The sequence below is a fragment of the Moschus berezovskii genome, chromosome 16 (assembly GCF_049115385.1).
Source record: "Moschus berezovskii isolate FMDL1 chromosome 16, NW_MosBer_1.0, whole genome shotgun sequence".
In the NCBI taxonomy this organism is placed as follows: domain Eukaryota; kingdom Metazoa; phylum Chordata; class Mammalia; order Artiodactyla; family Moschidae; genus Moschus; species Moschus berezovskii.
Genome location: NC_142475.1, coordinates 66467583 through 66480219, shown reverse-complemented (window position 1 = coordinate 66480219; position 12637 = coordinate 66467583). Strand labels below are relative to the sequence as shown.

Below are 12637 nucleotides of genomic sequence, written 5' to 3'. Positions count from 1 at the left end.
GTATGCCAGGCTTCCCTGTCCATCACCAACTCCGGAGTTTACCCAAACTCGTGTCCATTGAGTCAGTGACGCCATCCAACCATCTCATCCTCTGTCGTCCCCTTCTCCTCCTGCCTTCAATCTTGCCCAGCATCCGGGTCTTTTCAAATGGGTCAGTTCTTCACATCAGCTGTTAGCATTTGCTTTATATACTGAGGGGCTCCTATTTTGGGTGCATGTATATTTATAATTGGTATGTCTTCTTGGACTCATTCCTTGATGATTATGTAGTGCCTTTGAATGGTCTTTACTTTGAAGTCTGTTTTTTGTTTCTTTTTTTAACTTATTTTTTAATTGAAAGATAATTGCTTTACAGAATTTTGTCAGACCTCAACATGAATCAGCTATAGGTATACATATCTATATATATCCTCTCCCTTTTGAACTTCCCTCCGATCTCCCACCCCATCCCACCCCTCTTTTGTCTGATATGAGTATTGCAGTTGGTGCAATGGTGAAGAATCTGCCCACCAATGCAGGAGACACAGGAAATGTGGGTTCAGTCCCTGAGTTGGGAAGATCTCATGGAGAAGGAAATGACAACCCACTCCAGTATTCTTGCCTGCAGAATCCCATGGACAGATGAGCCTGGCAGGCTAGAGTCCATGGGTTGCAATAAATTGGTCATGACTGAGCACGCATGCAAGCACTCCAACTTTGTTTTGATTTCCATTTCTATGGAATATCTTTCTCCATTCCCTCATTTTCAGTCTGTATATGTCCCTAGATATGAAGTGGCTCTCTTGTAGACAGCATATATATGGTTGCTGTTTATATATCCATTCAGCCACCCTACATCTTTTGGTTGGAGGATTTAATCCATTTGCACATAAGGCAGTTATCAATCAGTGTATTCTTGTTGCCATTTTGTTCATTGCTGTGGGTTTGCTTTGTAGGCCTTGTTTCTTCCCTTCCTCTTTAGTTCCCTTCTCTTGTGTTTCCCACCTGGAGAAGTTCCTTTAGCATTTGTTGCAAACCTGGCTTGGTGGTGCTGAATTCTCTCAGTTTTTGCTTGTCTGAAAAACTTTTGATTTCTCTGTTGAATCTGAATGAGAGCCTTGCTGGTAGAGTATTCTTGGTTGTAGGTTTTCCCTTCATCACTTTAAATATATCCTGCAACTCACTTTTGAAGTACAGAACTTCTACTGAAAAATCAGCTGATAACGTTATGAGTCATATTCTTGAGTTGTTTTGCAGATACTAAAACCTCCATCAGATAGAAAGAGTTAGCTGTATGCTGAATACAAGCACATAGACCCCAGATGGCTTGGAATCAGAAAGCTGATTATGTTAACTTCCAAAATACCTCCTTGTTACACCACCAACCCATCAGAAGAAGTCCACAATCCACATATCCCTTGCCTTCTCCCTTACCTTACCTTTAGAAACCTTTCCCTGAAAGACTTTGAGGATCTTGGGTCTTTTGTGGGTGAGCTGCCCATTCTCCTTACTTGGCCCCATTTTGGGTGCCTTGCAATAATTGCTATTCTTTCCTTTACCACAGGCCGTATTTGTAGATTAGCTTGATTATACACATGCAAGCAGACCCAAGTTTCATCTGCTAACAAGCTCAAGCCAATGATGAACCCTCCTGTAACTGCCTGTTCCCAAGTTCCTTGTAATGAGAAATATCACGTGCCCTTACTGTTTAAGCTACTTCAAGTGGAGTGTTCTACTGTTTAGTACTTTATCCCATTTAAATTTATCTCAGTGAGATAGACATTGAGCTAGAGTTCTTTTTCTCTGATTGGATGAAAATTAGAGAAAACTGTGTAGTTCAAACTTAGTTCTCTCGATTAGGAATAAAGGCTAATGCATCAAATGAGTACAGAAAGTAACAAGGTCCACAGTATCATATACAAAGTAAAAATAACAAAACGGTCACTACTGCTCACTTGTTGACTTACTTGTGGCATGCTTCTTTTCTGTTAAGCATTTTGTATTAATCAGAGAGTGAGTGAGAGTTAGAGACAGACACATACAAAGTGATGTGTGTGTGTGCGTGTGTGTGTCTTCAGTGCTGGGCCCTGCTCTTGTGAACTATGCACCAACCAGCTCTTATCATCAACCAGCACTTTGGAAACACCCAAACCTTGGATTCATCCCAGATTCTTCTCTTTCTTGTTACCCTCACATCCAGGCTGGTGGCGCATACTATGGAATCTACCCCCTTTTCAGTGCCTCCTCCACGGCTCCCTTGGCCAGATGGTTCACTTCAGGATATAAGAGGCATTATATTTCTCTTCAACTCAAAGCTTTCCTCTGGCTCCCAATTCTGTAGGAATAGAGGCCAAAGCCCTCAAGTGGCTTTCATGCCCACCACCATGTGCCTGGGCTTCCTCTTAGAATTCGCCTTCACCAGGCCTGTCCTTTTGCATCCCTTAAATGCAGAGAACTTTCCCACCAGAGCTTCTGCACTTGTGTTTTCCACCTGAGACACTTCTCCCCAGATGTCTGTGGAATTGCTGCCCCAACCCTCTCGGTCTTTGCTCAAACATCACTGCAAGAGAGGCCCTCCCTGAAGAAGCTCCCCATGTGCTGCCACTGCCCAGACCATCTCACCCTGTCTCATTCACCCAGGTTTATTTCTGCCCTGAGTGCTTTCACCAGCTGAAATATATGCGTGTAGCTGTTTGTTTGTTTATGTGTCTCTCTGCTAGAAGGTACTGTACACAATGTTCTCTGTGTATCTCTATCACATAGCACACAGCCTGTAATTAATTCATACTAATTGGATGAATGAGCACTATGTTCCCCAAGGTCTTTCTGACACTATCCAGAGGGAGTGGAGGGGTCACTGTGCATGCTAAATAGCTTCAGTTGTATCCGACTCTTTGCGACCCTACGGACTGTAGCATGCCAGGTGCCTCTGTCCATGGGGATCCTCGAGGCAAGAATATTGGAGTGGGTTACCATGCCTTCCTCTAGGGGATCTTCCCACAGGGAAGATTCTCCCTGCATTGACAGGCAGATTCTTTTACCACTAGCGCTATGTGGGAAGCCTGGAGGGGTCATTAGATCTCCCCAATTTATCTTTCACATGTTGAGTGGTCAACTTAAATTTTTATTTGATAAAAATGGCTATCCTGCTAAAAGATTTTAAAATGTTTATTTTAGACTAAAGTGAGTGACAGTCACTCAGTCGTGTCTGACTCTTTAAAACCCCCTGGACTATACAGCACACGGAATTCTCCAGGCCAGAATACTGGAGTGGGTATCCTTTCCCTTCTCCAGGGATCTTCCCAACCCAGGGATCAAACCCAGGTCTCCCGCGTTGCCAGCAGATTCTTTACCAGGTGAGCCACAGTCAGTTCAGTTCAGTTCAGTTGCTCAGTCGTGTCCGACTCTCCGCAACCCCATGAATCACAGCACGCCAGGCCTCCCTGTCCATCACCAACTCCCGGAGTACACTCAAACTCATGTCCACAGAGTCGGTGATGCCATCCAGCCATCTCATTCTCCGTCGTCCCCTTCTCCTCCCGCCCCCAACCTTTCCCAGCATCAGAGTCTTTTCCAGTGAGTCAACTCGTCGCATGAGGTGGCCAAAGTACTGCAGTTTCAGCTTTAGCATCACAAGCACGGAAATTGAAACTGTAGTCAGAAATCTTCCAGCAAACAGAAGCCCAGGACCAGGCAGCTTCACAGCTAAATTCTACCAAAAATTTAGGGAAGAGCTAACACCTATCCTACTCTAACTCTTCCAGAAAATTGCAGAGGAAGGTAAACGTCCAAACTCTTTCTATAAGGCCAACATCACCCTAATACCAAAACCAGACAAAGATGCCACAAAAAAAGAAAACTACAGGCCAATTTCACTAATGAACATAGATGCAAAAATCCTTAACAAAATTCTAACAAACGGAATCCAACAACATATTAAAAAGATCATACATCATGACCAAGTGGGCTTTATCCCAAGAATGCAAGGATTCTTCAATATCCACAAATCAATCAATGTAATACACCACATTAACAAAATGAAAGATAAAAACCATATGATTGTCTCAATAGATGCAGAGAAAGCCTTTGACAAAATTCAACATCCATTTATGATAAAAACTCTCCAAAAAGCAGGACTAGAAGGAACATACCTCAACATAATAAAAGCTATATATGACAAACCCACAGGAAACATTATCTGCAATGGTGAAAAATTGAAAGCATTTCCCCTAAAGTCAGGAACAAGACAAGGGTGCCCACTCTCATCACTACTATTCAACATAGTTGGAAGTTTTGGCCATAGCAGTCAGAGCAGAAAAAGAAATAAAAAGAATCCAGATTGGAAAAGAAGTAAAACTCTCACTGTTTGCAGATGACATGATCCTCTATATAGAAAACCCTAAAGACTCTACCAGAAAATTACTAGAGCTAATCAATGAATATAGTAAGGTTGCAGGATACAAAATTAACACACAGAAATCCCTTGCATTCCTATACACTAACAATGAGAAAACAGAAAGAGAAACTAAGGAAACAATTCCATTCACCATTGCAATGAAAAGAATAAAATACTTAGGAATATATCTACCTAAAGAAACAAAAGACCTATATATTTAGAAAACTATAAAACACTGATGAAAGAAATCAAAGAAGACAGAAATAGATGGAGAAATATACCATGTTCATGGTTTGGAAGAATCAATATAGTGAAAATGAGTATATGCTCCAAAGCAGTCTATAGATTCAATGCAATCCCTATCAAGCTACCAACGGTATTTTTCACAGAACTAGAACAAATAATTTCACAATTTGTATGGAAATAAAAAAAAAACTCGAATAGCCAAAGCAGTCTAGAGAAAGAAGAATGGAACTGGAGGAATCAACCTGCCCGACTTCAGGATATAATACAAAGCTACAGTCATCAAGACAGTATGGTACTGGCACAAAGACAGAAATATAGATCAACGGAACAAAATAGAAAGCGCAGAGATCAATCCACACACCTATGGACACCGTATCTTTGAGAAAGGAGACAAGAATATACAATGGAGAAAAGACAATCTCTTTAACAAATGGTGCTGGGAAAACTGGTCAACAGGATGGGAACACATGTACACCCATGGTGGATTCATGTTGATGTATGGCAAAACCAAAACAATATTGTAAAGTAAAAAATAAATAAATAAAACTGAAAAAAATGTTAAAACGAATGAAACTAGAACACTTTCTAACACCATACACAAAAATGAACTCAAATGGATTAAAGATCTAAATGTAAGACCAGAAAGTATAAAACTCATAGAGGAAAACATAGGCAAAACACTCTCTGACATAAATCACAGCAGGATCCTCTATGAACCACCTCCCAGAGTAATGGAAATAAAAGCAAAAATAAACAAATGGGACTTAATTAAACTTAAAAGCTTTTGCACAATGAAGGAAACTCTAAGCAAGGTGGAAAGACAGCCTTCAGAATGGGAGAAAATAATAGCAAACGAAGCAGCGGGCAAATAATTAATCTCAAAAATATACAAGCAGCTCCCGCAGCTCAATTCCAGAAGAATAAATGACCCAATCAAAAAATGGGCCAAAGAACTAAATAGACATTTCTCAAAGGAAGACATACAGATGGCTAACAAACACATGAAAGATGCTCAACATCACTCATTATTAGAGAAATGAAAATCAAAACACAATGAGGTACCATCTCATGCCAGTCAGAATGGCTGCTATCCAAATATCTCCAAACAATAGATGCTGGAGAGAGTGTGGAGCAAAGGGAACCCTTTAACACTGTAAAGGGTGGGAATGCAAACGAGTACAGCCACTATGGAGAACAGTGTGGAGATTCCTCAAAAAACTAGAAACAGAACTGCCATATGACCCTGCAATTCCACTGCTGGGCATACACACAGAGGAAACCAGAATTGAAAGAGACAGGTGTACCCCAGTGTTCACCGCAGCACTGTTTACAATAGCCAGGACATGGAGGCAACCTAGATGTCCGTCAGCAGACGAATGGATAAGAAAGCTGTGGTCCATATACACAATGGAATATTACTCCGCCATTAAAAAGAATACATTTGAATCAGTTCTAATGAAGTGGGTGAAACTGGAGCCTATTATACAGAGTGAAGTAAGCCAGAAAGAAAAACACCAATACAGTATACTAACACATACTTATGGAATTTAGAAAGATGGTAACGATAACCCTATATGTAGTACAGTGAAAGAGACACTGATGTATAGAACAGTCTATTGGACTCTGTGGGAGAGGGCGAGGGTGGAATGATCTGAGAGAATACCAATGAAACATGCATATTATCATATATGAAACAGATCGCCAGTCCAGGTTCGATGCATGAGACAAGTGCTCAGGGTGACTACACTGGGATGACCCAGAGGGATGGAATGGGGAGGGAGGTGAGAGGGGGGTTCAGGATGGGGGACACATGTATACCCGTGGCTGATTCATGTGAATGAATGGCAAAACCCACTACAATACTGTAATTTAATTCGCCTCCAATTAAAATAAATTTAAAAATACATTGTAGAAATACATATTAAATAACAGTATGAGTGGCGCTTGAATGTGATAAAAAATATGAAGTACTATGTAAAGCACTCTTAATTTGGGAAACATAGCGTGAAGTATTTTGACCCCCTGAGGGAGTCCAGCTTTGGGGCAACTTACTGGGAGCTAGGAGACATCATTATGACTTCAGAGGTGTGAGGTAATAAAGGCTGGGAACTAGGCAACCACCACCCCTCACTCCCCTCAGCCTCCCTCCCCGGCCTGCCCCCCCAGAACCTTTACATCACTCATCTGGCCCCGCCCTTAAAGTGTCACTGTGTGATCCATGACCACACCGATCCCCCACAGACTTTACTGAGCTTGAATCCTTGGATAGGTCACTATCCATTAGCCTATCCTGGGCTCCAGAATATCTATCCCCAAACACCAATCCTTTCCACTCCTTGGTAGGAGTCATTTTTGTGTCTTACCACTTTGCAGTCCTGATCTTGTCCTGTTGGGCTGTTGAGAGCAACCTTGCTCAGGCCCCTGGGGCTGTGTAACCAGTCAATACCATCAGACATCTGGAAAGAGAAATAAAGTAAATCTGAAAGTCTAATATATGATTTTAAGAAACTGAATTGGTTAAGAATCCCTGGAGGGCTTTCTAAAACCCATCTCTGTTTCATATAAGGTTTAGGTTGGGAAGTGATAGGGTAAGCCATGGGGGAAGGACACTCTGAAATGTTTGGACCTGAAGATCGAGATCATTATCTTTTAGCTCAGTCCACGGTCTACTTTAATTTAGATTCCCCACACCAACTATTTGAAACCAAGGGAGTATCATATTGACCTGGGAAAATGCCAGTCAGGACAAATGACAGCCTGGGAAACAAATTGAAAAGGGGGTCTACACACTGTAGGGGAGTCAAGTTCACCTCATTCCCTTTAACTGAATTGTAGCTAAACCTAGTCTAACCCACCGGAGAAGGAAATGGCACCCCACTCCAGTGTTCTTGCCTGGAGAATCCCAGGGACGGGGGAGCCTGGTCGGCTGCCGTCTATGAGGTCGCACAGAGTCGGACACGACTGAAGCTACTTAGCAGCAGCAGCAGCAGTCTAACCCACGTCTTAGGTTAACAGCTATAATACTTATCACACAGGGCCACTGGAGAAGGCTAAGGTCAATGCTAGTAAAGTGAATAAAGATTTCAACATATGGAACAAGTTTCTGAACATTGGGACCACTCAATCTAATAGCTATAAGTATAACTAAGAGACAAAAGTCTGAGGGAAGATCAGACCCTGATCCCACAGAACAAAGTTTAATTTTACTGTTTAAAGAGAGAATCAACTCTGCCAACTTCCTTCAAGCCCCTTGACACCTCCCACACTTCTCTCTCCCTCCTTTCCTCCTCTTTCTCTTCCTCCCTTCCACCGTCTCTCCTTTCCTCCATCTCTTCTCCTTCCTCCCTCCTCCCCACTTTCTCCTTTCCCATCCTCCCTCCCTCCCTCCCTCTCCTTCCCTCTGCCTCTCTCAGTCTCAACATTTTAATAACTATCTTCTGATGGCTAGCCTTTCGCAGGATACTACTACCTTTCAACCCTTTGCCGTTCTCCCTAATCCCCTCCATCTCATTCCCTTAAGATCTTGGACTCTCCCTTCAAGAAGAAGGGGGAGGCACAGAGGTCCCTCATGATTTGGATATAGCCTAAGTCTAAATCCTAAGAAAAACAAACAAACAAAAAAACCTGTAGAAAATAAATTTATGAACTCATTACCGTGATAATGAAGTTATTGTAGACTTAGGCTGAAAATGTGCCACCTAGAAGGGAGGTGTGCCCCTTGGGATGGAACTGGGCGGTGCCAAGTTCTTGGGCACGTGCAGCTGGCTGCCACCCCCGTCAGCTGTTGGATGAGACTGAGGGAGCCAGGCTCTTTCCTGCTGCTTCTGACCCTGGCGTGTGACATCAGGGTTTGTGGAATCATAATGCCTGAAACCATAGCAACCCAGCAGAGGTGGGGCAGGCTGGAAAACTCAGTAGCCCTCCATGTCAAAAGCATATCAGGCTGTCTACAGTACAACACATCTTTTTCTGTTCTGTCCAGAAGGGTACACATATTTCTTTTATATTTTATCCTACTCACAACTCCTTAAGATTTCCCTTCACATTCACAGATCCTTAATGCCTCCCTTCATGTTCACAATGCCTTAAGATCCCCTTTCTCGTTGCTCTTCAGGCTAGACTTCCAGAACCATCTAGTCATATTAGTTACCAGTGTGGTGGGGTCTGTATTTTTCATATACAGAATGACCACCAGCCTCTTTGAGCAAAACAGTATTAATTTTCATAGCTTATTTCCCTTTGGAAATAAGAAATTCAGACTTATGTGGCAATAAATCTTTGGATTTATGTAGACATAGAGAAACGTTAAAGTCCTTTCTGGGTATCCTGAATAAAAATATGAAAGAAAATTTGAGGCCGCCTTAGCCCCTTCCCAAGTTTCACCTCACCATTAAGACATCCCAGTAGCTAGTCAAAAATAAGGAAGAAGATGCTCTTACCTTTGTAGTATCAAAATAGGCTATTTTGTAAGACATTGGAATGGCTTTTTCTTTTAAATATGGATGTTGTGATGACCCTTTCAGTTTGGCTCAAGAAGTTGCTGCTTTCCTCAACTCTCACACAGTCAGGGACTTTGTCCTTAGGATTCTAGTGTCTATTTGGTCCAGCAAGCTTTAACCTTTCTTAACGAGACATAATTAGACCCCCCTCCCCAAAGCCAATCCACTTGGGTCAGGGTCAGCTCTTCACATACTCCTCAACCCATGAAAAGACCTGGCCTCACTTATTCTTTTCCATTATGGTCAGTGACAGATTGCTGGCTGCAGTACTTCTTCAAGCAATATCCATTACACTTTGAGATGCCTTCAGGTTAGCCCGTTTGGAAACATTAGCCCAGAACCAAATCCTCTGATTGTGCCCAAGTCTTATCTTGTTTTTCCCTTGTCCTTTCTCCACCAGCCTTCACCTTAACCTCCTGGGAACAAATGTATCTAAATTAAAAATCAGTTAAGATGAACACCTAAATCATAGAGTTTCAAATCCTTGGTTCTACCTTCATTTCTTCTGTTATCTGTTACCTCAAATTACATGTCTTAACCCTTCTGTACAATTTTGATCTTGTCAGTTCATGGCATCAGAGACTACACCAGGACTGATCTCCCTTAGAAGGGACTGGCTGGATCTCCTTGCAGTCCAAGGTCTCTCAAGAAGAGTCTTGTCCAACACCACAGTTCAAAATCATCAATTCTTCAGCAATCAGCTTTCTTCACAGTCTATCACATCCATACTTGACCACTGGAAAAACCATAGCCTTGATCAGACTGACCTTTGTCGGCAAAGTAATGTCTCTGCTTTTTAATATGCTGATTCCCCAAAATTTTAGCTGTTATTATCACAATATTATTTTAGTCTTCCTACATACCCGAGGAAAGGGGCATTATAATCCTCAAATTATAGGCACAGACAGGGTGAATAACTTCTCCAGGGTCACTCTGCTAATTTCAGTCCCAGATAGGGTTGTAAATCTCAGTCTGTCTAGTGCTAAAGACTGTGCTCTTGTACATCACATCCTCCCTCAGTACTTTTCAATTTCCTTATATCAATAAAATGGATATAATATGTATATGGATATATACATATGCTTATGCGTACCCATATGTTACTAAGGTAGTTCAATACTATACTAAGTGAGTATATATGTAGTTATAAAATATATCAATATAAAATGGATACTTAACATGTATTTATTTTATAGAAGTATATGTGTGCCTCTGTGCATCTGTGTTCTCGAGATGGCATTATGTGAGTAACATTAAAACACTATTATTAGTGGAAAGAATTGTTCATTTGAATCTGTCCTTAAGCTATTGCAGCCCCTGACCAGGAAATGATATCTGGTCCTGGAGTGTCTGGGTTTCCCATGTGTCTCAGAGAGTAAAGAATCTGCCTGCAAGGCAGGAGACCCGGGTTTGATTCCTGACTCAGGAAGATGCCCGGGAGAAGGAAATGGCAACCCACCCCAGTATTCTGATAGCCTGGCCGGCTACAGTCCATGGGGGCACATAGAGGCAGACATGACTAAACAATTGACAGTGGAGGGTCTAACCAATAAGCGCTGGGTGTTGGGTGTAAGTAGCCCAACCTCCTCAGGGCTTGGCTGGAATATTTCTGGGGCAGAATTTGTACAGAACTTCCTATGTGTTTCTGGAGGAATGATATTCTGGTTGTTCTCTGTGGTTTCTGAATAGGTACCAAAGGCCTCGTTGCCTTCCTCCTCCCGTGTCGCCATGCCATTGCCCTGCCAGCACTCTGCCCTCTACAAGAAACCACATGCTGTTGCTTCTCTGCTCAGGGCTTGCTTCTGTACTTGTTGTTCGGTCACTCAGTCACGTCCAACTCTTTGCGATCCTATGGACTGCAGCATGCCAGGCTTCACAGTCCTTCACCATTTCCCGGAGCTTGCTCAAACTCATGTCCCTTGAATCAGAGATTCCATCCAACCATCTTGTCCTCTGTCATCCCCTTCTCCTCCTGCCATGAATCTTTCCCAGCATCAGGGTCTTTTCCAGTGAGTTGTCTCTTCATATCAGTGGTTAAATATTGGAGCTTCAGCTTTAGCATCAGTCTTTCTAATGAATATGTAGGATTTATTTCCTTTAGGATTGACTGGTTTGACCACCTTACCCTCCAAGTGACTCTCAAGGGTCTTCAACAACACACCACAGTTCAAAAGTATCAATTCTTCCGCGGGTCATCCTGCTTTCTGGTCCAAGTCTCACATCCATACATGACTACTGGAAAAACCATAGTTTTGAGTAGACAGAGCTTTCTTGGCAGAGTAATGTCTTTGCTTGCCAATAGCTGTCTACGTTTGTTATAGCTTTTTTTCCATGGAACAAATATCTTTTAATTTTGTGGCTGCAGTCACCATCTGAGGTGATTCTGGAGCCCAAGAAAATAGAATCTTTCACTGTTTCCATTGTTCCCCACCTATTTGCCATGAAGTAATGGAACCAGTCATCATGATCTTAATTTTTTGAATTTTGAGTTTTAAGACAGTATTTTCATTTTCACTCTCCTCATTCACCTTTATCAAGAGGATCTTTAGTTCCTCTGTACTTTCTGCCATATGGGTGGTGTCATCTGCATATCTGAGGTTATTGATATTTCTCCCAGTAATCTTGATTCTAACTTGTGTTTCATCCAGCCCAGCATTTCACTGATGCTGACTCTGGGATGTACTCTGAGGATGTCAGGCCCTAGTGAGGCCAGGAATTAGGCCCTAGTAGCATAAGAGTCGGAGAAGGCAATGGCAAGCCACTCCAGTACTCTTGCCTGGAAAATCCCATGGACGGAGGAGCCTGGTAGGCTGCAGTCCATGGGGTTGCTAAGAGTTGGACAGGACTGAGAGACTTCACTTTCACTTTTCACTTTCATGCATTGGAGCAGGAAATGGCAACCCACTCCAGTGTTCTTGCCTGGAGAATCCCAGGGACAGGGGAACCTGGTGGGCTTCCGTCTATGGGGTCGCACAGAGTCAGACACGACTGAAGCAACTTAGCAGCAGCAGCATAAGAGTCAGTGCCTTGAGAGGATGAGATTCATGCTGTAGTGGGGCAGAGTCAGGGATAGTGAGGACCAAAATCAGGGCCAGGTGAAGAATCATCTTAGGCTCCCGTGAGGACAAGAGTCAGGCCCCAGTGAGTCAAAAAGTCAGACTCAAGTGAGACTAAGAGTCAGGCAGTTTAGAGGACAGTGTGAAGCCATAGAGGACCAAAGTCTGGCCACAGTGAGGACCAAACAGGCTGTAGAAAGTACTAGAGTCAGGGCCCAGTGAGGACCTGAGTCAGGGCCTGATGACGACCAGAGTCAGGCCCAGTGAGACAAAGCATCAGGCCGTAGTGAGGCAGAGTCAGGCCATAGAGAGGACCAGAGTCAGGCAGGAGGGAGGGCAAGAGGCAGGCTGGAGAGTGGACCAGTGACAGGGCCCAGGGAAGAACAAAATCAGGGCCCGGTGAGGACCGGAGACAGGCCCTAGTGAGGATTTGAGTCATGCCACACTTAGAACTAGAGTCA

General features: G+C 42.9%; 1 protein-coding gene across 4 annotated transcripts in view; it reads right to left on the bottom strand.

The window, feature by feature from the left end:
- The window catches only part of LOC129557867 (mitochondrial adenyl nucleotide antiporter SLC25A25-like), a 78447-nt gene that overhangs the window by 7742 nt on the left and 58068 nt on the right, over window positions 1-12637 (bottom strand). For 3 of the 4 annotated variants that reach the window (XR_016039377.1, XM_088844903.1, XM_088844904.1), the window contains one exon: window positions 6985-7077. Coding sequence is in view for 2 of the 4 variants with exons in the window: in XM_088844903.1 (XP_088701029.1) it covers window positions 6985-7077 (93 nt within the window). In the remaining 2 variants the exon portion in view is untranslated. Of the gene's footprint in view, window positions 1-6983; window positions 7078-12637 lie in introns of those variants that run through there. The other variant, XR_016039378.1, reaches the window with a different exon arrangement.